This window comes from Poecilia reticulata, chromosome 20 (assembly GCF_904066995.2).
Source record: "Poecilia reticulata chromosome 20, P_reticulata-male-v2, whole genome shotgun sequence".
Taxonomy (NCBI): Eukaryota; Metazoa; Chordata; class Actinopteri; order Cyprinodontiformes; family Poeciliidae; genus Poecilia; species Poecilia reticulata.
Genome location: NC_088849.1, coordinates 23482673 through 23507804, shown reverse-complemented (window position 1 = coordinate 23507804; position 25132 = coordinate 23482673). Strand labels below are relative to the sequence as shown.

Sequence of the window (25132 nt, the reverse complement as noted above, 5' to 3'; positions counted from 1 at the left end):
AGCAGTACTTCTCTCTTCTTTTTATGCTCAATGGGTCCTTAAAAAGCCAGCCCTGTTTCATGAAAAGCTGCAATTTCGTGTTGTTAAATAAAGACTGAAGCTTTTCAATCTGAAAGCAAACGTGTGATAATTTGAAACAAACTGGTCTAGTTTTGTATTCATAAAAAGGGAACATCAATACCTAATCAAGCAGATTTCTCCTAATCAATACACACTCAAATGTTTAATTCAATTTTTTTAATTCTTTAATAAATCAGAGTGAAATTAAATGTTGTGGAATTTCCTGCAATGGCAGGAAGGATCTCCTGCAGCAGTCTGTGTTACGTCACCTCAAAGGAAGCCTCTGACTAAAGTTGATACTGCCACCGCCATGCTTGGTGGTTAAACGGGTTTGAAAACCTCACCTTAATAAATTTAAATGTAAAAATATCTCAATCTCTGATTAATCTAAATGTAGTTGTGAACGTTTCCAAAATTGTGTAAATTGATCTTCACCAGGATTTCTGCAGGTTTCACAAACTCAAATTTAAGACTTTCTAAAACCATTCTGAATAAAATCTAAGACCTGCACTACAAAAACACAAAATCTTAACTAACTTACAAATAACTTTTCATCAACATATAGCAGCTTGTTTTAAATCAATAATTCCTTAATATTGATTACAAAATTCTAATTATATTGGTAGATTATTTCACTTATAACATGAGAAAAATGTCTTGTAAGTGAAATAATCTGCCAGTGGAGTTGGTATTTTTAGCTAGTTTACTAGCATCAAAGCTAGCTTACTAGCTAGCACCAAAGCTAGCTAATAAATTAGTGTATATTGGTAGCTACTGCTAGCTAAAACCAGCTATTTTATGACAATAACTTTTTTGGTGTCTGTAAAATGAGCCGTTTCAAATATCTCCCGAATAAGTCACAAATTAGCAGGTGCTGTCCCGTCGCCTAGCAACCCCAGCCTAGCACGTCACTTAGCAACCAGCAGCTTTTATCACTGTATGCGCTGTACAATGGCTGCTAGAAAACACAAGTATTTAGTTGTTGATTTACCATCCACAAACCACTTGTTGGATTCTTGTTGGTTGTGCAGGAGGCTCCATTTTCACTTTTCAATGATGTGTAGTTGTATATTTATGCATCGGTTTGGAGCCATTTTCACATGCGAGTGTAAATGTTGAGTAGGGGGGCGTGGCCAGCAGCAGCTTATTTGTAATTAAAGTGACAGTAGTTTTTAAAACGGCTCATTCTGACTCTCATTATCTGAAATAAAATGTAATTAAAATGTTTTGTCTATAAATTATTAGAAACTGTTCCAGTCACCTTTAGGGCTAACTGAAGACATTCATCTTGCTCTTTTGAGATCTTTTCCCCATGTTTCTGAGTCAATCCAAATGAAGCTGTAAGCGTTAGAGATGTTAATACTTTCTTTCTTTATTTCTTTTTTTAAATTCTTATTATCTGACCTGAGCCAACCTGTCTTCCCTTTTACTGGAAACGCAGATAAATCCCTCACGCCTTCTTAATTTCTGCTGATTTTTTACAACTCTTAACTTCCTCATCACTCCCTCTCCAGAAGACATTTTTTCGGGTCGTCGTGATTAGAACGTGTCTCCCTGTTTTACATAATGCTGTTAACACAGTTTTTCTTTGCTTTTTTTTCCGTCTTCCTGTCGTTTTCTGTCAAAACAAGTCATCTGGGTTAGCCCCGTTATCAGCTCCCCACTCAGCACTGCTGCAGATAAATCCCTCTCACTCTTTCACCAGGCTCCTTATCGCTTACAGTGCCATGATGTGGTCACAGCAAATACAGCAGAAAGGAGATAAATCTGCTTGTCTGCAGAAGTCGCTGCTACAGATATGCCAGAATTTTAAATTCACCTCAGGAGTAAGCTTATTTAAGCCTGTCAGCTATTAAAGTTTCCAAAACTGGAGAGCTGATATTCTTAGTCTCCCAGTTTGCATCTCTATGGTGCCTGGAAATACATTTCTACTGATATGACACAGAGATCTCTTTCGGAAAGATAACAACAACCATTTCTTAGTTGCGACATCTGTGCTGTTCAGGGATCTGTGCAGTACAAAAACACTGCAGCTTCACAAAAATCTTTAAATTGGATAAACTCTTGCAATGCAGTCAAAGGAGTTTCCTGATTTATTTCCCAAAAAGATGTAAAATCATCTTCACTGTTACTGATATTGAAAGAAAATCACATTTAAAAATCCCTGTAAGAGACTTTAGAGCAGAGGTGCTGAACTTATTTTGATTTTTGGAGACATCAAGATAACAAATGTACTTCAAACAGCCGCTTGTGGCAGAAAGTATTGATCAGACTGTCCATTAAAAACTGTTAAAATGTTAATATAACGTTAATATCTTTCTCTGCATTTGGTGAGTGCTTCTTGAAATTAAATATAACCATTTATGCTTCCTTGAACAGATTAGGACAGTTATTTTATGCACAAAATAATTCTTATATAATGAGATTTTAGTCAGAATGAGCTGTTTCAGGGCATCATGTCACTTAACAGACGCAAAATTATACAACCGTACATCTTTGAAAAGCAGAAGTAGAGCCTCCTGCTCAACCAACAAGAACACAGCGAGTGGTTTCAGGTGATAAGTTAACAACAAAACATTTGTCTTTTCCAGCAGCCATTGTACAGCAGTAAAACCAGCTGACCAAACATGGTGGAACTTAGATTGGGTTGCTAGGTAACGGGCTGGGCTTGGTTTGGGTTGCTAGGTAACGGGCTGGGCTTGGTTTGGGTTGCTAGGTAACGGGCTGGGCTTGGTTTGGGTTGCTAGGTAACGGGCTGGGCTTGGTTTGGGTTGCTAGGTAACGGGCTGGGCTTGGTTTGGGTTGCTAGGTGTCTTTGTGACGTTACATTTTTAAAACGGCTCATTTTCTAGACCAATAAATATTAACTTATTGCCAAAAAAATGGCTGGGTGTTTTTTTTTCAATGCTTGCGGTATTTTTAGAAGCAGTACAAACAGAATAGAAGAACAAAAATGAGCAAAGTGTGAATTTTGCATTAGAGGTCCCTTTAAATATTAAACATTTTTCATATTGATGTAATTTGTCATTATTCCGAATGAAATGGTTTTGATTAGTTTGATAAAATAACACTAAAGCACATAGTTGAAGATTCTATTTATGTGTTTATCTACATTAGCGGTGTCCAAATTGGTAAACTGGGTCACAAAATTCATGAAATTAAAAGTGCTAATATTAATATAGTCTGATTTTCTTGTTTTTCTTTTATCTCCTCAACAATAAACACAATGTTCTATGAACTATGTATATTATAAAAATACAATTGCAGTATTCAACCATTTGAAAAGTCAGCTAATCATACAGTCCCAAAATCCAGGCTCTTGAAAACACAAAACACAACACATAAAACATGACTGGAGTTAATTTTTTTGTTTTTTTCATTACAATAACCCAGTATAATTTGATTTAAAGAATTATTCTAAGTCATTTTTTGGTGTTTCACCATAAAAGTTGTGGTTTTCAAACTCAAACCACAACCATCTTCTGTATCTCTGCAGTGGAAATCTCAGCTGAAATTGTCTTGTCTTCTCCGAGCCCTTGGAAACTGCACCCAGCATGCTTCAGAGACTTTATTTTTCATTTATATGAGCTATCTAACCTTGTGACAATCACATTGCCACCCAAGTGTATAATAGTTGTTTTGACATCATTTCACAAAATGGAAGTTAATATACCCCAACATGTTGCTGTGCAGGCGATACAAGGTCATTCTTGTCAACGTACAGAGCTGAAATATATCTGCAGGACTGAAGCTTGATAGAAGAAAATAGTCAAAATGACTTTGCTTGTGCAGAACTGCTCTATATGGTATAGATGTTGTCACAAAGAAGAATGTTCTATGGTTTTCTAGGTCATATATCATCTTAAACTGGACTAAATCAACATGTAATATGTTCTTTTTATGTGTACTGTGTCTTTCATATGGATATATTTCAAGGGTTTATCACTGTGACTTTGTGGCTAACGGCTAATGAAAACCCAAACTCAGTTTCTCAGGTGATGTAAATATTACAAAACACCAATAAAACATTTTATTTTATAAAGAGCCATTGTTGTTTGTTGAGTGTCACACGTATTTTTGGTGTGGTTAATATTGTTTATTCAGTTAAATTTTGAAAATCGGGAAACCGGAAGTCACAGAGTTTGTACTTCCGGTTTAGCATTACTGTTCTAAGGACCGTTTGCAGCTGTTTATTCGGCGGAGCACAACATGTAAGTTCGTAAAAAAAGTATTATTTCACACGCAGGAGCATATATTTACAGTGTATAAATACTTAAAACACAACTATACTTTCAGTTGATCGAAATGTTGCATCTGAGCTGTTAGCATGTTTAGCATTTAAGCTAGCGGACACGTGCATTAGCTTCTCACGTCATTTCAGCTAACGGATGTGCTGCTTCTTTTTTTACTCTGATCAGTGGTGTTTTGAGTAAAGCTGGCAATCTGGTTTTATTGGCTAGATGTTATACTCAAACCAAATTTTAATTTTGTCTGTAGCACCGTACGCTTATTTGTGTAACAAACCTCTAATATTTGAGACAAACGTTTTGAATTTAATGAGAGAAATTAACAGTTAATATTTAAAAATTACAGAATTAGATGGATCAAAATATAAAACTGCAGGTGTCTGTGTCTGATGACTTTTTGGTTAAAATATCTTTTGTTTTTCATTCAGTGGGTAGAAAATCCTGAAATTTTTCTCAAGTAAAAGTAAATTTCAAAATATGCTGTATTTAAGCTGTGGCTTAAATATAGCATATATATATATTATGCTATATTTAATAGTTTATAATGTAAATGATTATATAAATAGTACTTAAAATAATTGTACATAGTTAAACATAATGAAAAATGGAAACAAGTTGTCTCTTGTTGATGTTCTGAAAGTTAATTAATAATACATCGACAAGTATGAAAGGGGCAGGATATTATAAGATGTATCTTCTACCTGCTCCTTTTGGAACAGAAAATATAAAATTGCATGTCACATGGGCAAAATAATTAGTTTTACATTTTATTTCTTAAGTTTGTCTCATTCTATTTTGTTTTCTTGTTCTTTTTTGACTGTTAATAAATGAAATGAAATGAAAAAGTACAGTGTAGTGAAAACGTTCCTAAAAGTAAATTTTTTCCAAAACGTTACAGAGGTAGATGTAATAGAGTAAATGTAACTGGTTCCCTCTGTCCGGCTCTGCCTGCGGGTTTCATTGAAGCATAAAGGTGGGTTATAAATTTAGCCTCCATCTTGGCCTTCCTCCCCCTTTGTTCTGACGTCCAAGGCCGGATCCCTGCTGATGCAGAGAGGGGTCGGCTCCGGCAGCAGGAACAAAGTGGACTTGACAAGTGTGAAAGATTTAGTGCTCGGCATTTAGAGTGATCATCTTTTCCCCTTTGTCAGCAGGTAGAGAAAACTCTCCACCCTTACTTCGTCCTTGGTTTTGAGTTTGATGGCGCAGGGGGAAATCCTGTCTCCCCTCCGCTGAGGTCGCCTGGGCGCATCGTTCCTGTAATGACTGTTATTCCTGTGAGTGGGATGATTATTATTACCGCAAAGCCTCACTTCTTATTTCCTGTATTTATGAGGCGCGTTTTTAGACTAATATTAACTGTGAATGTCTCCTTGAATTAAATTACCATTTTCTTCTTGTTTTACTTCAACTCTGTAACTTCATTTCACCAGAGAGTCAGAGAAGTTTCAAGGTGGGTATTTTTAAAGAGAGAAATTTAATATAGCAGCTTTATTTTTGCAAGGAATTTGATTAAACTTAAAAATCCTCCTGTGCTGCCTTGTAATGAGGTCATTAGTGGAAGCGTGATGCTTCATAATCGCAACCTGAGATCCATATCGCCGTCTTATCACTGCTCCAGATATTCTGCTTCTGTTTTTTTTTTCTGGTGGTATTTCATCTGGATGGAGCGGACAAACAATAACGAGTCACGAGTCGACCTGGCAAACTGTTTAATGTCGGGAAATAAAAGCAGAAAATGGGTTTAATCATAACTCACCAAACACTGTGAGGCTGTGAAAAAGCCTTAAATCTACTGGGGAGGATTTCCCACCGAGTTCAGGAGTTACTGGCCGTTTTTCCAGGAAAACGTTTCTGTCTTCACTTGACTTAGACTCGATCCTCAAAGACCTGAGACTTGACTTGAGGTACAAATCAAAGTAAAATTTTAAAACTTAATTCTCAAGTGTTTGAGGCGTAAGTCCAAGTCAAGTGTCAGGGTTTTGATAGCTGAGTCCATGTCAAGTCTCAAATATTCGAGCGACGAGTCCAAGGACTTGGGACCTGGCTTGGACTCGCCTCTCAAAGACTTGAGACTTAAGTTGGAGAAATTGACTTGGACTGCTCCCTTGAGTCTCGAGTGTCTTAGTTGTGGGTCCAAGTCAAGTCTTAAGTATTTGAGAGGCAAGTCTAAGACAAGTTTCAAGTCTCTATGAGGATCGAGTCCAAGTCAAGTGAAGACGGAAACGTTCTTCTGGACGAACGGCCAGTAACTCCTGAACTTGACGGAAATCCTCCCCAGTAAAGTCCCAAGTCTTGCCTGGACTTGGACTTTCCCCCCAAGAGTTCAGACTTTACTAGCCTTGGACAGACAATGCTTGACTTTGCAAGTCTTGTCTAAGTATCGACGTCAAAATCATTTGACTTGGACTTGCCTCTCAGACACTTGAGACTTGACTTGAGACTCGAAGGACGAGTCAAAGTCAGTTTTTCCAACTTAATGCTGAAGTCTTTGAGAGGTGAGACCAAGACAGGTCCCAAAAGAAGAGGGACAAGTCCAAGTCAACTCTTCGACTCGACTCTGAAAGGTTTAAGACTTGTCTTAAACTCGTCCCTCAAAGACTTGAGACTTGATTTGCCTTGAAAAGACGAGACTTGACTTTCAAAGTCTTGTCCAAGTGTCAATGTCACTTAACTTGGACTTATCCCTCCAAGATTTGACTTGGACTTACCCTCAGAGACTTGAGTTGAGCTCTCCACTCAGACACTTGAGTCTTGATTTGAGATATGAGGGACAAGTCAGTCAGTTTTTCCAACTTAAGTCTCAAGTCTTGAGAGGTGAGTCCAAGTCAAGTCCCAAGGAATAGTTTGCCAAGTTTTGACTCTCTGTTGATCTGAGTAATAAGTATTATGATCTAATTTAATATTTTGTCTTGTCAACAAATGATTGTGTTGCTGTTTTTTAGTGCGTTGTCTTTAAAATTGGCCAGATTCTTTGTATGTTTTACTTTTCTAGGCTATAATTTTAAAACCACTGGAGTGAATAAAGAATAAAAAGCGTTCAACACGCTGCATATTTCCATACATCCACACACTGAATCCCCCTCAGGGATCAATAAAGGGCTCCAGTTAAATGGCAACAAAAGCTGCATTTCATTTGATATTTGCACTTGATGAGCCATATCACTGAAAAAGAGAGGAAAAATGAAGCTTTGTCTGCAGATATTTCACATCTCACCAGCAAATGATGGAAATACAGTCCATCAAATTGAATTTTACAACACAAGCAAAGTTGGTAGTGAAAACTACGGAGCGTGTAATTTCTCCTTTACATTTTGTTGTCTTCCACAAAGCGCCTTCGTGGGTTTCTTTTCATGAAGGAACCCGCAGCGGAGGTCTTCCCGTTTTCCTCTGCGGACCTGCTGGCGCGGAGATTACCGGGCCGAGAGAAGCCAGAGAGCGGTGCTGAATAATGCAGCTCCTCCTGGGAAGCTGCTTTGTGGCCGACCAGGCCCACTGTAGATGACTGGTTAAACAGGTCGGCATTATATAGGTAACTGCAAGAGGGAGATAAAGGAATTCAATATTATCTGAGAATATAGCAGCGGAGAGAAAAGGGGGCAAAGGTTAATATTTACAATAGTCCGAAGAATAAAAGCGGTCCATCCTCGAGAGCTTCTAATAATTATGTACGTAAGTGCTGATATCTGTAATCATATTTGCGTGAAGAAGAGACGAAGACGAGGGAGTTCTAGTAATAACCCTTCAAGAGTGAATTAGACACCAGCTTCGTTTGTGTTCAAAGAAACCACTTCGAGTGTCTTTTTTAAGTGAATGAAATGTGAAAGACGCTGCAAAAACACAAGATTTTACCAAATATTTTTGTCTAGTTTCTACTAGAAATACCTTAGTACACTTAAAATAAGACAAAATTAGCTTACAAGTAATAATTCCTCAACACTGATTAAAAAATACGAGCTTCCACTGGCAGATTATTTCACTTACAAGACATTTTCCTATGCTAGCTTTATTGCAACCTAACTAGCTAAAAATGCTAGTTCTGCAGGCAGATTTTTCCATGTAGACAATTTCCCATGCCAGCTTTGTTGCTAGCTCAGTAGCTAAGATTTACTAGATCCACTTTCAGATTTTACACTTGTTACAAAACACTTTTTCCATTCTAGCATTGTTGTGACCTAAATAGCTACAAAATGCTAGTTCCATAGGCAGATTAACCATGTATTGCAAGATATTTTTCCATGCTAGCTTTGTTGCTAAGTAACTAGCTAAAAATACTAGCTCCACTGGCAGATTATTTCACTTATAGCATAGGGAAAATGTCTAATAATAAGTGAACTAATCTGCCAGTGTAGTTAATTAGCTAGCTACAAAGCTAACTAACTAGATTGCAACAAAGCTTGATAACTAACTTGCAACAGAGCTAGCTAACAAATTAGCAACAAAGCTAACAAGTTGTCTGTAAACTTGTTAGCTTTACAGACAATTCTTGTAATTTAGCCCACAATAATATATGAGATTAAATAATCCTGCCTTTAAAGAATTTATAGTATTTTTTTAGCTAGCTAGCTAGCTAGCTAGCTAGCAATAAAGCTAGCATGGGAAAATGTCTTGTAATAAGTGAAATAATCTGCCAGTGGAATTAAGCTCCAATATTGTGTTGAAAATTTACCTGAAAGTTTTGTCTTATTTCAAGTGTACGAAGATATTTTAAACAAAATTACTTGGTTAGATTTTGTGTTTTTGCAGTGCACTCTAAGTATATGGGAATATCTTTTCCTCCAGATTTGATTCAACACTGCTTAGAACAATAGAAAAAAGCAGAATCTTTTCACTTCAAACCGCATTTCAAATACAGCTTTAAAACTGCGGGGAAATAGTCATTATAAATAAGGGGAAACGCCATAAACCAACCTCAAAGGGAATTTTTATGAGTCTGGGATCTCTAATAAGAAACCAGTTTGGGATCCTGAAATAAGGCTGCTCTTTGTGAACTGGTGAAAACAGTTCGGAAAGCTCGCTTTGAATTCCTGTTTCTGAAAAGGCGCCTCGCGGTTCAAGCCCACGAAATGAAAGCAATCAGATAAAAGTCTGACTGTTGATAACGGCTGGAACGCCACCAAGGCAGGAAGCGGCCCCGTCTCATTTGGGCTCCGTCGGAACCGAGCGGACAGCGGGACGTGTTTACCGTTAAACGAATGAATGATGGAGAGAGTAGGGTGTCACATTTCAGGGGAAATGACGGGTTTAAAATGTAGTGATGTAATGCAGCGTGAAAACGCCGATTCAGCAGAAGAAAACAGGTGGGAGGTGGAGGGTAAACGGCTCCATATGGCTTTTTTTTTGGTGACCTGCATGAATGTTTTCCAATTTGATCCATCAATAAGGCAAGCCATTATGACATTTAATCCGAAAATTAAGATAAACATAATTCATGTGATTCTTTACAATTTATTTAAGTAGGATGACTTTGGTACTTATGAAAATTAATTTTAAGTATATTAACAGTTCTAATTAATAATTGCCCTGGAAGAAAATAAGTTTAAAAACCTTTTAAAAATGTAGGCAGCATTTATTAGCCTAGATGCTAATAGATGCTGCATCAATCATCTAGGTCAGTGTGCTGTTTGGATCCTTTTAACTTTGGTTGAAAATGTTAAAGAATAAACAAATTTTTAAAAATCTAAACAATAAATTGAATTGTCCTTATTTTTAATGGAATAATTGCAAGACATTTTCGCAACAAAATGACACTAACAGTACGAGATGCTTTTTTAGATCTTGTCTTTATGTTGGAAACTTTATAAATAAAATAATGTTTTGCTTTTTTTTTTATAGCAAAAATGTTCGTTTTTCAAAAATTATTGTCTTGCAGCAGGAAGTGGACTACAACGCAGGGCATTCTGGGTAAATACTACCAAAACAAACGTGTTAGCTTAGCGCTAGCAGCAGAAATGACTTGTAGTCTTTGCCAAATGCGTAAATTAAATCATACAACTGCAAAAAACTGACGTTACTCAATTTTTGTGACAGAGGAAGTTGCGTTTATCATTTTCTTCAGAGGTTTTTGTGTCGTTTCCTTCAGTTGTTTCTTGGTGCAGCGCCCCCACAGGCGAGGAGGGGAACAGATTGCAGTTAAAAATGTAACAAATCTTTCTATTTTGGTTTCAAATCAGACCAAATCTACCGGACTATCAGGGCATAAAGAATCCTAAAAAGCAACAAAAAGAAGCCTTGTACATTCAGTTTGGGTTTTTTGCTCCCTATAAGCCTTATTAGTCAGAAAATGAACAGAAATAAATCGATTACTCAGCTGTTTTGTGTTTAAATTAAAGAAACATTTTGTTAATATTCTAACACATCCAGCTGTATCGTCTACAGAAGATGAGATGAAATAAAAATCCACACTGTCCCTTTAAGAGAGAGCAAACAGAGGAGGACTTGTGGCCTGTTTAAAGGTGATGTAAACAGGCTTTGATGGATGAAGGACTCCCGTCCATCCATCATCCGTCCGTCCTGAAGAGCCTTAATCTTCCACAAACACAATCCTGCCACTGTGCCCCTCATCTCGTCTGCCTTGTCTCTCAAGTCCTTAATAATATCCCTTCGTTTGGGGACCTTGTTGCTGCCGTGTCCCTGACATGCACACTGCTGGAAAAGAAATGACACTCTCCACAGGTTCAAAGCCACATGAAACGCACCGGCGGAAGAAGCTTCTTGGTCCAAATGTGTCGAGAAATGAAGATGGACGGCTACCGGTTTTCTGTTTTAAAGTTGTAAAAGAAACCAGAAGCTTTTCTGATTTGATTCAGTTGCTTTTTCTTGTTCAGAAGCCTAACTTTCCCGCACCGTATTTCCTCTAAGACGCTGCGACATTAGTTTGACTTTCAAGTCGTTTAAAGGCATTACTGTAGTTGGGTTTTGTTGGCTGCCTGTCAGTTTCTCGGTGCCCCTCCTGTTAGCGCTGCTGCTGCCAAGCTACTGTCTCCGCCAAATAATGTCAGACTTCTGGGCCTGGCACAAGATCTTATAAATGCTTGCCCGGCTGGCCAGCAGACATCGCTGAGTTTCGGTTGCCAGGGTTATTACAGTGATTGAGGTATCGTGATGAGTTTACAATATGGGTGACGATGATAACATTTCAGCAGCAGCTACTCCATTTTTTTGTTCTTCTAACCTTTTAAGGACGTGCTGGAGTGTTTTCACATCACTAATTCAAAACTTTGGCTGTTGCACATTTGCTTTTCCCTTTAACCTTTTATAATTTGCAACTAACGATTATTTTAGTTATGGATTGGATTTAAAAAATCGTCACGTTCTGCAGATTTCATTTTGTATACAATATTAGAAATACATTAAAAACAAATAAACAAATTACTGCAGTGATGCTGCTGGTTTGATTCGAGACCAAATTCGCAACATGTTACATTTTCAGCTGCTGTGGTTTTCTTTCATGGTGCACCTGTTCCCCTCCTTGCCTGTGGGGGCGCTGCACCCAGAACCACTAAAGGAAACGACACAAAAACCTTTGAAGAAGACGCTAACTTCCTGTTTCACAAAAATGGAGTGGCGTCACATTTTAGCAGTTACAGGATTTCTCTTTTGCCTTTGGTACAAGACCAAGAGCAATTTCTCCTGCTAGCATAGCATGTTTGTAATGCTAACCTAAGGTTGCCTTCACACCAGTCCTGTTTAGTTCACTTTAATCAAACTCGAGTTTATTTGTCCAGAAAGTCTGGTTTGTTTGGGGAGTTGTGAATTCGTAATCTAAGTGTTCAAATGCGTGAACGCCAAATGGACCGGAGTCCGCTCCAAGAGCAGGAACTGGACTACAGCGCACTGCATTCTGGGTAAATACAATCAAAACAAACCCGCAATGCTAGCACTAGCAGAAGACCAACGACAAAAGAGAAATCTTACAACTGCTAAAATCTGACGCTACTCCATTTCTGTTTACATTTCATGAAACAGGAAGTTGTGCTCAGTGTCTTTTTTAGAGGGTTTGTGTCATTTCCTTCAGTGGTTATTGATGCAGCGCCCCCACAGGCGAGGAGAGGAACAATCTTTTCAAAAGGGTTTGGATTGTTTGACACAGTGCACTGAGAAAGATAACCACCACCACCACAGCGGCTGGAATTGTTTAAAATGTTGTAATTTTGGTCCCAAATCGAACCTAGTCTACCAAACTATCCGGTGGGAAAACACCCTAAAAGTAGCTTTTAGCAACTCAACTTTAGAAAATTATCTTAGAATTTTCTAGATTTTTACGATTTTTCTTAGAATTTGACCTTTACCTTGACAGAAATGGTTTCCAAAATTCACAATGTACCAAAAATATTTGTAAGCTTGACTAAATATTGAGACAACATTGAGGATACTGCAGGTTGTACACTGCAAAAACACAAAATCTTACCAAGTAATTTTGGTCTAGTTTCAAGAGAAAATATCTTAATACACTTGGAATAAGACAAAGCAAATAAAATGGGAAACATGTCTTTATTATAAGTTAAATAATCTGCCAATGGAACTAAAATGTTCTCATCAATATTAAGGAATTATTCTCTTAAAACAACCGGCTATATCTTGCTACAAAGTTACTTTTAAGTTAGTTTGTCTTATTTCAAGTGTATTAAGATTTCTAGACTAGAAACTAGGCCAAAATTACTTGGTGAGATTTTGTGTTTTTGCAGTGTAGTGCCAATCCCAGCTGCATTAACCAGTAAAGTTCAGTTCAATCCAGAGACATTATTTTAAGAAAATGTTTTCACACGTTTTCACCTTCCTGGTGTTTTATTGGAGATCTTTGGGAGTTTATTGTGAGAGATGTCTTGTTTCTCAAGATCAATGAGAAACTATTTAGAAATCACAGGAGAAAGAAAAAAGATATTTAATCTTTAGAAATCAGGAACGTCGTCACTGGCAGCTGATTCAAACTGAAACTTTAAGGAAACATCCAGTTAGATTGATGCACTAAGGGATTTCACAGAAGATCAGGTTTTCTTTTTGTATTGGACGTTCATTTGCAAACTAAGCTAGTTTGAAATTAGCATCTCCTACTGTCTTTTTTCAACTGCGTAAAAAAAAAATCCCTGCTGTTTGATAAAAGGTCAACTTTTCATTGAACTCCTTCTTGTTTAGAGTTTATTTGCTATTTTTACTCGTCCCCAAGTCATTTTCCACCCCCGTTAACCCGACCCAAGAACAAAAGCAAGGGCACACTTTCCTTTTCTCCTGAAACTCTCACCGGCGAAGCGAAGGAAATGCGTGTTATTTTCTGGTCCTTGGATGTCTTGAATCATAAACAAAGCAGAAACTGTTGAATGGAGAAAAGAAAAAAGGAAGAAGGAGAAGAAGCGATCAGCTGTGGAAGTTCAAGCCGAAAAGAAACGTCTGGAATAAAAACACACATCGAACAGTTAGAGGCAAAGCGATGGAAGGATGATTGTGCTTTATCTGCTGCAGATGAATGCAGAGGCTATTTATTGGCTCGTAACGCCGCATGTGGAGACGATCGGAGGGATGCACACGTTTACCGATGGAGAACGGCGTTTTAGCTGTTGTTATTGAACGCTCTCTGGAAGCATTAAAGCTGTGAAACACCGTAAACTCAGGCTATTCTTGTTCCCTTCCTGAAGTAGCATAGAGCCGTCTTCTGCAGACAACAAAGCAGCCCTGATTACCAGCAACTGCAAATATCCAGCCTCTTCAATAGGAGTCAGCGTGGAGGTATACCGCAGCTTCAGAAAGTTAGGAAACAACAAAAATGTTACATTTTGATTATTTTCTTTCCTATTTTTAAATGTGGGATGCCAAAGACGGTGCAGTGGGGTTGGTAGCTTCTTTTGCGTGATTAATTTCTGCGCTTCTTGTAGATTATAGACACTCAGCTGTGTTTTAGTTTAATCTACCAATGGAAAATCTGTTAAAGTCTGAGCTTATTTGTGCAGCACATTTCAGTAACAAGGCAGTTCAAAGTGCTTTACATCGTAAAAACATGCAGTGAACAATTATGAAGCAAGCAATGAGCCCTCCTGTTTGTCAAATGCAGTTATCAATCAGTTACACATAAAAAATGTTGATCAATGTTCCAGTTACAACTAATAAAATTCAACTTATTTTTTAGCTTTGATTCAAAGGAAGTCAATGTTTCGTCTGTTTTGCAGTTTTCTGGAAGTTTGTTCCAGATTTGTGCTGCATAGAAGCTGAATGCAGCAGATCTTTAATGCATTGTGGTTCAGTGATTTATTCTCTCGGTGTAGGGACTTTAGAACGATGTGCTATAGCTTCCTGGTTTTAGTCAGAACGCCAGCAGCAGCACTCTGGATCTGATCAATTATTTTTAGGCAGACCTGTGAAGACACTGTTGCAGAAATCAGTGCGACTAAAAGATAAACACATTGATGAGTTTCTCTAGATCTTGTTGAATCCTGGAGATGTTCTTCAGGTGATAGAAGGCCGACTTTGTGACTGTCTTTATGTGACTCTGAAGGTTCAGGTCAGAGTCCATCACTACAGTCAGATTTTGAACCTTACCGCTGGTTTCTAGTTGCATTAACTGAAGCTGTTCCTCTTTAGGTTGAGAGATAGTAACTTCAGTTTTGTTTCTATTCTACTGGAGAAAGTTGTGGGATTCTCCACTGATTGAAGTCTCAAAGCTTTCTATGACAAATGTGAGCAAACCTTTGTCGATATTGCACGAATGTAAAAAAAATACAAATTCACAAATGCAGTATTTCTATTAAAGTCACACACGGTAAGTCATTAAAGAACATATGTTGCCATTATTATTATTATAATAGATACTACTTCCTGTCGTCTTCTTCTTCGGCGTTTCCACCAGTAGCAACATCCGGTTGTTGTTGATGTGAAAAAAGTGTTTCCATTGCAGTTTTTGAAAAATACACAAGCAAACATGTTTTAAAATTCACCAGACACACACCTGCAGTTTTTATTACATTTTCATTAGATTTTTATTAAAAGAACCTGAGTTTACTTTTTACCAAATATTTTTTTTACTCTTAGTTGAATAATTTCTTAGATGGCTCCTTTTTACTACGTTTACTTGAACAAAATATTTGGGTTCCCCACCCACAGAAAAATTCCCACTCTTACAGACCAGTTCAATGAATTAGGATATTATCGAACAGCTAATTTGTTTTAGAAACTTTATCAGAAGTTAATTATGCACTTTGTGTGTTTTCCTTACAAATGTGTACAAAACTTTGTCAATATTCCGCTAATGTCGAAAAATACAATTTTGTAATTTCTGTTTCCATTAACTAAGAAATGCAGTTAAAATCACACATAAGTCATTAAAAAACATGCTATGCTATCCTCCTAATACCACTTCCTGTCGTCGTCTTCTGCGTTTCCACCAGTAGTAACATCCAGTTGTTGATCATGTGAAAAAAGGTGTTTCCATTGCAGTTTTAAATATGGTTGTGAAACCTTTTCTTCTTTGCACGAAAACCTTTTATCAAGTTAGTTTGAAATTATTACAAATTATTTTTGTAACTCCAATCGTACGGTCAATGGGAACCGAGCTATTATCTAGATGAGTTGGTTGCTTTTTGAGATTTTTTAGCCCACTTCGTGTTGTCAAACAGGAACAGCTTGAGGTTTTTCCTGATCCTACAGGTCTGTAAATTTGACCAAGAGATACTAAGGCTGTAAAAATGCAGACGGGTTTATTTTCCCATTGGACCAGGTTGGTTTGGATGCAAATTTCATTAGAAAACAACTTTTTGAAATCATAAAATAAATGTAATCTTCAATTTCTGTCTTCAATTTGAGCAGAATTATAGATAATTGTCCATCATCAGCCAGAAAACGTGAACCAGAAGCTCCAGGTCCTGATTATGGCTTGAAAAACTCCGACCATGAAGCAGCATTTCAGCCTCGCGCTGTACTTTTATTCACCGCAGGGATTTTTAGAACAAAATACGCTCTGGAAGAGGAAATTGCCTGAAGAGTTGCACATTGTGGGAGCTTTATTTGGCGAAAGAAAGACAGATGTATTTAGCAAGCAGGAGATGTGGAGTACTTTGGAGATATTTATTGCCTGTAAAGAGGCGTTTGCGGCGCAGCGCCGAGATCCTGTGAATATGCTCAGAGACAGCGATTCACTACGACTGATATTATGAAACGTCTTGTTTCTTTATTATTCTGCTGCTCGGCTTGAATTCAGCGCCGGAGAGATAAAAAGAAAGCCTGTACAACCTGTCATGCTGTTGTTGAAATATTAACTCGGAGACAAAATGAAATATGATAAGTGCTAAAGGAAAAAAAATCAATATGACATTTTTTTTTTTTTTTTTTGCTCTTCAGCTCGTCTGAGAAACCTTGAAAGGTTGAACTTTAATCTGATTTGCTGGAGGCAAAAGAAAACTTAGAGCAGGAGGAATGCATGGAGGTGTTGGGTTGACATTCATGAGGTCCAGAAAATCCATCAGATACATCAACCCACTTACAAACAGAGGCGTGGAAAAGTTTTCACCCCCTCAAACATCTTTCTGTTTTCACATTTTCTCACATAAATCAAATTGTCATTGCTTACCCTCATTTATTAAGAGTAAAAAACGCTCCGTTTCAAATCTACGCCTGGATATTTTTGCTTATTTTAATTGTACAAAGTTCTCTAAATGCCCTGTGAGTAAATAACTTTGCCAATTTCTCCAGAACAACTGGAACTTTCAATATCTAGCAGTTATGTACAATTTACCGTCTATTTAAAAGTTTCACCAGATTGAAATGAAGAAAAACCTGCTTCCTGCAACGGCGCGGGTGAAATTACCGTAATAACCCGATATTGGCTGGAAAGCGCAACATCTTGCCTTTCTTATTGTGGAAGCTAGCTGTGTAGCTAGCTTCCACAATAAGCTAGCTTATGTAGCTAGCTGTGTAGCTAGCTTCCACAATAAGCTAGCTTATGTAGCTAGCTGTGTAGCTAGCTACATAAGCTAGCTACATAAGCTAATGTAGCTATGTATAGCTACATGTATAGCTATGTAGCTACATAGCTATACATGTAGCTATACATAGCTACATATATAGCTTTATAGCTTTATGTATAAACGTCTTGTTTACATGTATAGCTATACATAGCTATGTATGTAGCTATACATAGCTATGTAGCTAGCTACATAGCTAGCTATGTAGCTAGCTTCCACAATATATGGCTATGCAAAGCATATTTATTAAATAAATCACGTATTTTCCACATCTTCACAAAATTATCTTGGTATTTTTGTGCATTTACATTAAAAATTGAAGGATCTATTCAGATATTTGGTCAAACGTGACCATTCATTCTGGCTTGAAGAGGTTGGGATTCTTCCGTGGGATAAACAAAACATGTTCATGACATTTTTTGCACATAATTATTCTTAGATAATGAGATTTTAGTCAGAAGGCCTTTTGTCACTTTAAATCCAAATAAGCTGCTGCTGGCCACACCCCCCCCAAGCTCAACGTTTATACTCGCGCATTGAAACGGCTGCAGATAGATGCGCAATCACGCAACCGTACGTCTCTGAAAAGCAGAAGTGGAGCCTCCCACACAACCAAAAATAATGCAACAAGTGGTTTCTGGATGGTAAACACTTGTCTTTTCCAGCAGCCATTGTACATCGTACACACGGATAGTTTTTCCTCATCATAAATACAGACACTAAAACTGATCTTTGTATTTACTCCAGTTATTTGAAACATTAAACATTTTCAAGAAGTAATAAATCTATTCGGGGGTAAATATTTATTTTTAACCATTCGTTGCTCTTCCTCGTGATTCTCTGATTTCTGTCCTGAAGCACACACCTTGTTTTTCATACTTTTCCGCTCTTCTCGCCGGTTTCCCGCCTGTGTAATCGGTGTTGTCATCATCGAGGCGTTTCCCTCCTGGGCGTGGCGTCCTCCCAGGGGGAAGTGATGCGTACCAGGCCTCAGACAGATACATGCGCCGCTTCATCTTCCTGTTAGCTTTGCAGCCAAATGAACTGTAGAAAAAAGCCTGAGAAAAATGCATCAGCAGCTGCAGCGCCGAAGATCCCCCCCGTCCTCCTCCTCTTTCTCCTTTAGGCTCCGAGTCAGCAACAAGTCTTGGGAATCCATGCAAAGCAAATACTATTAATAAACATGGCGCTCGCCTAGCCTCGCTGCTGAGATCTGTGGGTTTTAGAGAATTCAACAAAGTGGCAGAAAAATGGCTCCACAGATGGAGATTTAATCAGAAATGGCACCTTTTCTCTGCAGAGAAGGTGTGAAGCAAACAGTAAAAGCGCTTTATTTTATAGAAATTCATCTTGGTTGCTCATATGAAGTTTGTGTTTTCTCAACAGAACATGAATAATCTTGTCAAATCTCTAAATGAGACGCGTTTGATTGACTCAAGGGGGGAAAAAGTGGTAAGAAAACCCCAAATATTAAAAGCAAAACTGATTATTAAGTAAAAAAATATTATTTAAATATTTAAAGGGGGGAAATGACATATTAAAAGCATGAAATTACTTTTTAAATCAAAGCAAATGCTTTTTATCAAGTTGGTTAAAATGACCAACGTTTATTTTTTGTATTTTTCTCAAAAATAAAACAAATAAGAGAAAATAAATAAAGAAAATGAATGCTCCCATCCCTGCAAAAATAGAGAAAAGATAAATATATAAAGAAAAAATATTTAAATAAAATTACATAAATAAAAAAAACACAAATGAGCAATATCTAAAATGAAATTATACAAATACTATTAAAAATTAAATCAAAAAAGTAAATACATTTATTTAACTTAAAAAAATTAAGATTATATCTAAAACTTATTTACTAAAAATAATTATAAATTTAAAATGAAAAACATTTTCCACAGTGTGTGTTATTATTTCAGCGTCGCTGCTTGACGCATCCATTAACGTTAAGTTAAACGTTAAGTTTGTTTAGTGTCTTTTGTATAATTTGTGTTAAACGTTCTGGGTTTTCTGCCTCCAGCTTCCTGGTAAATGCTTTCAGAAGTTGCTTCAATATTATTTTCCTCGTCTTTCCAATCATCATTACAACTAAACATTTCACTTTTAGTTCAATCACAAAACAGGATTTGTCTCCAAAGATCTTTCTCTTTGTCTTTGACTTCGTTTTCAAACTAATTTGGCGTTTTGTGTTTCTGTTGGAGCGGCGGCTTCTTCCCCACCGAGCGACTTTTCAGCCCAGAACTCGGTTTATTTTCCCCACAGCAAAATTCAACCATTCGACTGGAAGTTTGGACTCATTTTGGAGACAAAATGATCCAAATCAACTACAAAGAGGGCAGTTTAAATCTGTTTTAATAATATCTTGTGATTTTATTCTATGCTGTACAGCAGGGGCAAACAAAATGCAATGTTTTGACATTTGAATGTATAAAACACCAGCCGACCTTTATTTAAATTACACAGATCAATAAATCATTGAGCCATCAGGATTATTAAATATTCAATAATTCAGCAAATAGAAACAATTTAACTGACCTAACAGAAGAAAAGTTAAATTTCAGACGGTGAGGAAAGAAAGTCTTGATTTAAGTGTAAATATCTGGTTTCAACTGTAACACAAACCCTGATTTAACTTATAACTGTAATTTAATCTGGCGCCAAAACAACGAGAATGAAAAACGTTCTGTGTCTTTCTGTAAATATCAGTAAATATCCGTGCGAACGGCGGTGATGGACGCGTTTCATCGAGCTGAACTCGGGCCTCTTCTCTCCCCAGCAATGTGAGTATTTAAATGGAAGGAGGGTGGAAGAGCAGACAGCGTCATTTATTTCACTTCCAGTTTCTATGGATTCATTTTTATCCATTCTTTTTTTGGTTATTTCCTTCTTGCCTGGAGGGACAACAGTGTAACTCGACTGGAGCTGCAGCTGGCGATGCCACTGCTGAACCCTGGAGTTCATAAACACCGAGCAGGAAGAATGTGGGAAAGTAATAGAATATGAAGAAGCAATAAAAACCTGCTGAAGAAACTGGATGTATATATATCTTATTTTAATGCGGCGTCTTTCAGCAAGCTGTTCCTGCTGCTGTTTTACCAGGAGGATAGAAATGAAAGATAAGGCCAGCGGAAACAAAAACACAAAAAGGGTTGAAACGAAAACACGGCCGTGATTATGTGGTGCGTTTCTCTGCAGATAAGCCTGCAGGTTTTTTATTTCTGCGTATGGATTTGTTCTGTTTTTGTCCAGCGTTTCAGATAAACCTCCAGACGCTCCAACCTGAAGGGGCGCTCCGAGTTTTCCACGGCCGCAGGCTGGAAGAGGCTTTAATGACCCACTTCAGAGGAACCCGCCGAACTGCAGACTTTTGATGAGGTTTATGCTGCTTTTAAACTCAATGCACACAAAACATCTACGAGGGCCAAACGTAAAACAGCAAATTTTCACCAAAAATCTGGTTTGTGTCCAAGAATTTTACCTAAAGTCACAATTTTGGAGATAAATGTGATGAATTTGTTTGATTGAAGACATAAATTTATGACATATGTTAGTTTATCGGCTTATTTTAAATATTACACTTAATAAAGACTGTACACCTTTTGAGCTGCGGCAAATAAAAGCTAAATTTTATGTCAACAATGGGAAAGAAGTATAAACTAATATTAAAGCTCGATATTCTCTGATATTATGTTAAAGGTTTGCTAAAAGCTAAAGTGAAGCAATGGCGTCAATTTATGTAGAAAACAATTATATAGGACTACATTTCTGCCAAAAACTTTCTAGAGGAAACAAATTTGAAAAGTCAAAAATTTGCTAGAAAAAAAACCGTAAGTTTGAGGCGAAGTTCAGAAATCGCCTAAAAAAACAACAGAAATTTACAAATTTTGTAGAAAATGAGTTTTGTTTAAAAATAAAAATTGATTTTTCAAATTAAAAAATTTTCATGTTTTTTTTTCCTCAAAATTTCAGATTTTTTCTTTTTTTTCTTTTTTTTTTTTTTTTATTATTATTCCCCTGAAAGATTTGCAGAACTTTTGAGATAAATCTCAAACATCTTTGAGGAAAAAACATGGAAATCTCTGAGATTGATCTCAAAAGTTCTGCGTTTCTTTCTTGCAAGTTTCTGACTTCAAATTCAGAAATTTACGTTTGTTTTTTATTTCTGAGATTAATCTCAAAATTTCTGAGCAAATGTTTGACTTTTCAAACTCAGAAATATTAGATTTTTTTGGTAAAAAATTAACTTCTTTTTTTAATCGGCAATGCGATAAACTCAAATCGGTATGTAGAGTTTAATCCTTTAAAAGTCTGTTATTCCCCAGTTGATCCAAATGTTAATGCATATCACTGTATATTGTCATATTTTTTGGTTTTTCGGTCTCAATCTTGTAAGAAACTTTAGATAGAGACATAACACCAGTTTTAAAGTCCCTCCTCTGGCTCCCTGTAGCTCAGAGAATAGACTTTAAAATACTGATGTTAGTTTATAAATCTCTGAACGGTTTAGCACCACAATACATTAAAGATCTGTTATTACTGTACCAACCGTCTAGACCCCTCAGATCTTCTGGTTCTGGTTCTGCTCTGCATCCCCAGAACCAGAACCAGACGAGGAGAAGCAGCATTCAGTTTCTATGCACCACAGATTTGGAACAAACTTCCAGAAAACTGTAAAACAGCTGAAACACTGAGAGCTTTTAAATCTCAACTTAAAACCCACCTGTTTAGAGTTGCTTATGGCTAAATTAGGGTTAGAGTGCCGGTTTTGATGTCTTCCATGTTTTTATGTCTTTAATGTTTTTAATTTTTTCTTCTTTCTTTTCGACGTTTTAATGATGTAAAGTTTTTTGTTTTTTGTTTTTATTTTTTAGTTTTTTTTTTTTTTTTTTTTAATCTCTTTCTCACTGATTATTTCTGTTTTTATTTTAATTATGTAAAGCACTTTGAAATGCCTTGCTGCTGAAATGTGCTATACAAATAAAATTTGATTGATTTATTTAAAATCAAAGAAACGGCGACATGAAAAACAATTTGGTTTTTGTACCAAGACAAAGCAGCTTTCACATTAAATCTCCCAACATTTCGACGCAGATGTCAAATTTAGGATTCAGAGTTCCCATTTGAAAAGCGGCGTCGCTCCACAGAAAACGGATGACGGGTCAAGTTTGAGCTGCGGCTCTTTCAAAGTGGAGCTCTTGGGTTATTTTTGTTTCTGCATCGTTTCAGGCAGTAACCTCTCCATTACAATAAAAACAATCTGAAAAACCTCGAGCTCTCTGAGCGACAGACACGTCTCTAAACACTCGGCCTGTCCTTGTGGACATTATTGACATTTTTCTTTTTTTTTCAAATTAGAAAGAAAACAAAACCCTCGTAACAATGAGCCTGAAATAACGATGACATCAAATGGGAGCTGGAGCAATTTAAAGGCAACTGCTCATTGCTTTATTTCATGGTAAAGTGTAGAGAGGGAGAATAAAAAGGAGATCTAGCTATAAATACACTGATAAAAATACTTGCAAACATTAAATTGTATTTAATCTTAACCCATTGTGTTTAATATGAGCCTTAAATCTTCTGGGAAGACTTGCATAGACTCTCCATGTTCACCTTATCAGTGGTGTAAATATACCTATAATCTGGTTTCCCTTGACATCTCTAACAATGGATTGGTTCTGTAACTCCCCATAGTTTTATCCAGGCTGGTTTTGATTTGGCCCTTAACCCCTTTAAATGCTCCGGACGATGGTTCATCGATGCTTTTTCAATTTAGAGAGAACAACACCAGTCAAACTGCAAGGAACCTGACTCTACAGCCCAACTTGGAGTCTTCTGTTCACCTGCCTTGTACTGGTAGGCCTGTGGTTCATGTAGCTCTACTGTTTTAGCTTCCAGAAATGCATCGGTGAATTACAATTCACCAAAGTCCGTCCCAAAATGGTTTGGTTTCCGGAGCTCTGAAAGCTCCAGAGTCATGGCTCAGCAATGCTTTTTGGGGATATCGGTTGACAAAACTTGCTTTAGATCACATGTGTCAAACTCAAGGCCCGGGGGCCAAATCTGGCCCGCCGTAGCTTTTTATGTGGCCCTCCAGACTCCAGATTACATCAATAAGTCCCTCCAGTTTTTCACAAATACACAAAATTCATACAAAATCAACAGATCCCCACATTCTTTCTGATTTTACTGACATTTTTTCTCAAAACTGGACAAAAACATTAATTTAACCTCACTTGATGTCAAGTTATATATGTGACTGATACAGCAATTAATAAAAAGTCACATTTAACATCATATATTAGCGCAAATATTGTAAAAATTCCTGACAAATATTCCTATCTTGTCACTACAAAATCTATGATTTTGATAGCAAAAAAACACAAAAACAATCACAAAGTCCTGGTTGGACTAATCAGTGTGAATTATCAATATAATTTCACTTTAAGAAACACTTATTAGATGCTGAAACATCTATTCATTAACATTTTAACAATTTAATGGTTTTTATCAATATATTCTGGAACAACCGGCCCTTTGAGAACATTCCGATTTTCGATACGGCCCAAAATGAAAATGAGTTCGACACCCCTGCTTTAGATCATACGTTACCTTCCCAGGAGTCTCTCTGAGGTCGCGTCTGTCTCCACTTTACCGGTTTGTTGGATTTATAGTGAAGCTGTGAGACTCTTCCACCGACAAACTGTGATTTGCAGGAACCTCTTTCTTTTTTGCTCCCCCATCCAAGAGAAAACTTTTTCAGTGCGTTTAGCAAATCTACAAACCATGAAAACCATACCAGCCGCAGACCAGAAAATCTTCAATGAAAGAACCAGCAAGTGGAGGAGAAATCCCGTATCGGTGCAAAGAGTGTAGGGAATGACTCAAGGTTTACTTGTTTCACAAAGCTGCCAGCAACAATCTGTCAGAAAGCTTCACTGTGTCTTATTCGAACGTTCACCAGTCTGAGGAGGAAAACCTTATCAAGGAGATGAGAGCAACTGTGATAAATCCGCTGCATCCAGCTGCATCGAGCTGATAAGAACAAAATTATATTCTCTCTACATGCCTGTTCTAATTAAAAACAGTCTCTCAGGTTCCAGCAAGTCACCATGTGACGTGTTTTAATCTTTGTTTAAAAAAATGATGCAAGAACCGCATCAAATTCTCAGATTAGGTTTCCCAGTTCTTGAGTTGATAAATAAATAATATCATCCCTGCGCCCTCTTCTTCTGGACCACCTGCTGCTTTCAGTCTGCGCGCCGAAGCCGGCGTCATCAGTATTCATCCGGATCCTTCCACCTCATGTCGCTCCCCGCAAAGCAGCCCTCGGGGCATTAATGGTGAACCTTTACCCACATGGGACCTGTTGGTCTCTCTGACACCTGTCTCCCTCAGGTTGACCCCAGTCACGCCTCGGATCACGCTACGATGCCTCCCAGTCTGGATCTGTCGGCACGGTCCGGCGTTGATGGGCAGCTCCAGAGAGCCGACATGCAGATGGGAGAAACTAAAGGAAATAATCCGGAGGAGGAAAATGTAAAAGTATGAGAAGAAAGATGATGTTTATTTGCACCAAAGCCTGGTCACTTGCACGCTCTGCTTGGCTATTGATTGTCAGGAGTTTATTAATCTAAAAAGTTTCCAAGAAAGACTTGGGGAAAGGCCACCGCTCATAAAAACAAAAACGAAACAATCTTGGCAGAGAAAAATCAATGCCTATTACCATACATAGGACTGAATGTGATGCTGAAAGCTTTATTTTCGCTTCCGTCTGAGAAAACATGCAAGAAATACCCAAGCATTAGTTTTACATGACCATAAAAAAGCAGATAAACCGAGAGTATTAATCTCCATATAAATCTGTTACTACAG

The 25132-nt window shown here is 37.4% G+C and overlaps 1 protein-coding gene across 9 annotated transcripts in view; it reads left to right on the top strand.

The window, feature by feature from the left end:
* Positions 1–25132, top strand: part of LOC103456697 (uncharacterized) — a 52579-nt gene that overhangs the window by 2104 nt on the left and 25343 nt on the right. For 2 of the 9 annotated variants that reach the window (XR_014085406.1, XR_014085404.1), the window contains exon 4: positions 3557–4098. Coding sequence is in view for 4 of the 9 variants with exons in the window: in XM_081601752.1 (XP_081457878.1) it covers positions 5459–5584; positions 20510–20521 (138 nt within the window). In the remaining 5 variants the exon portion in view is untranslated. The other 7 variants (XM_081601755.1, XR_532298.2, XR_014085405.1 and 4 more) reach the window with 7 other exon arrangements.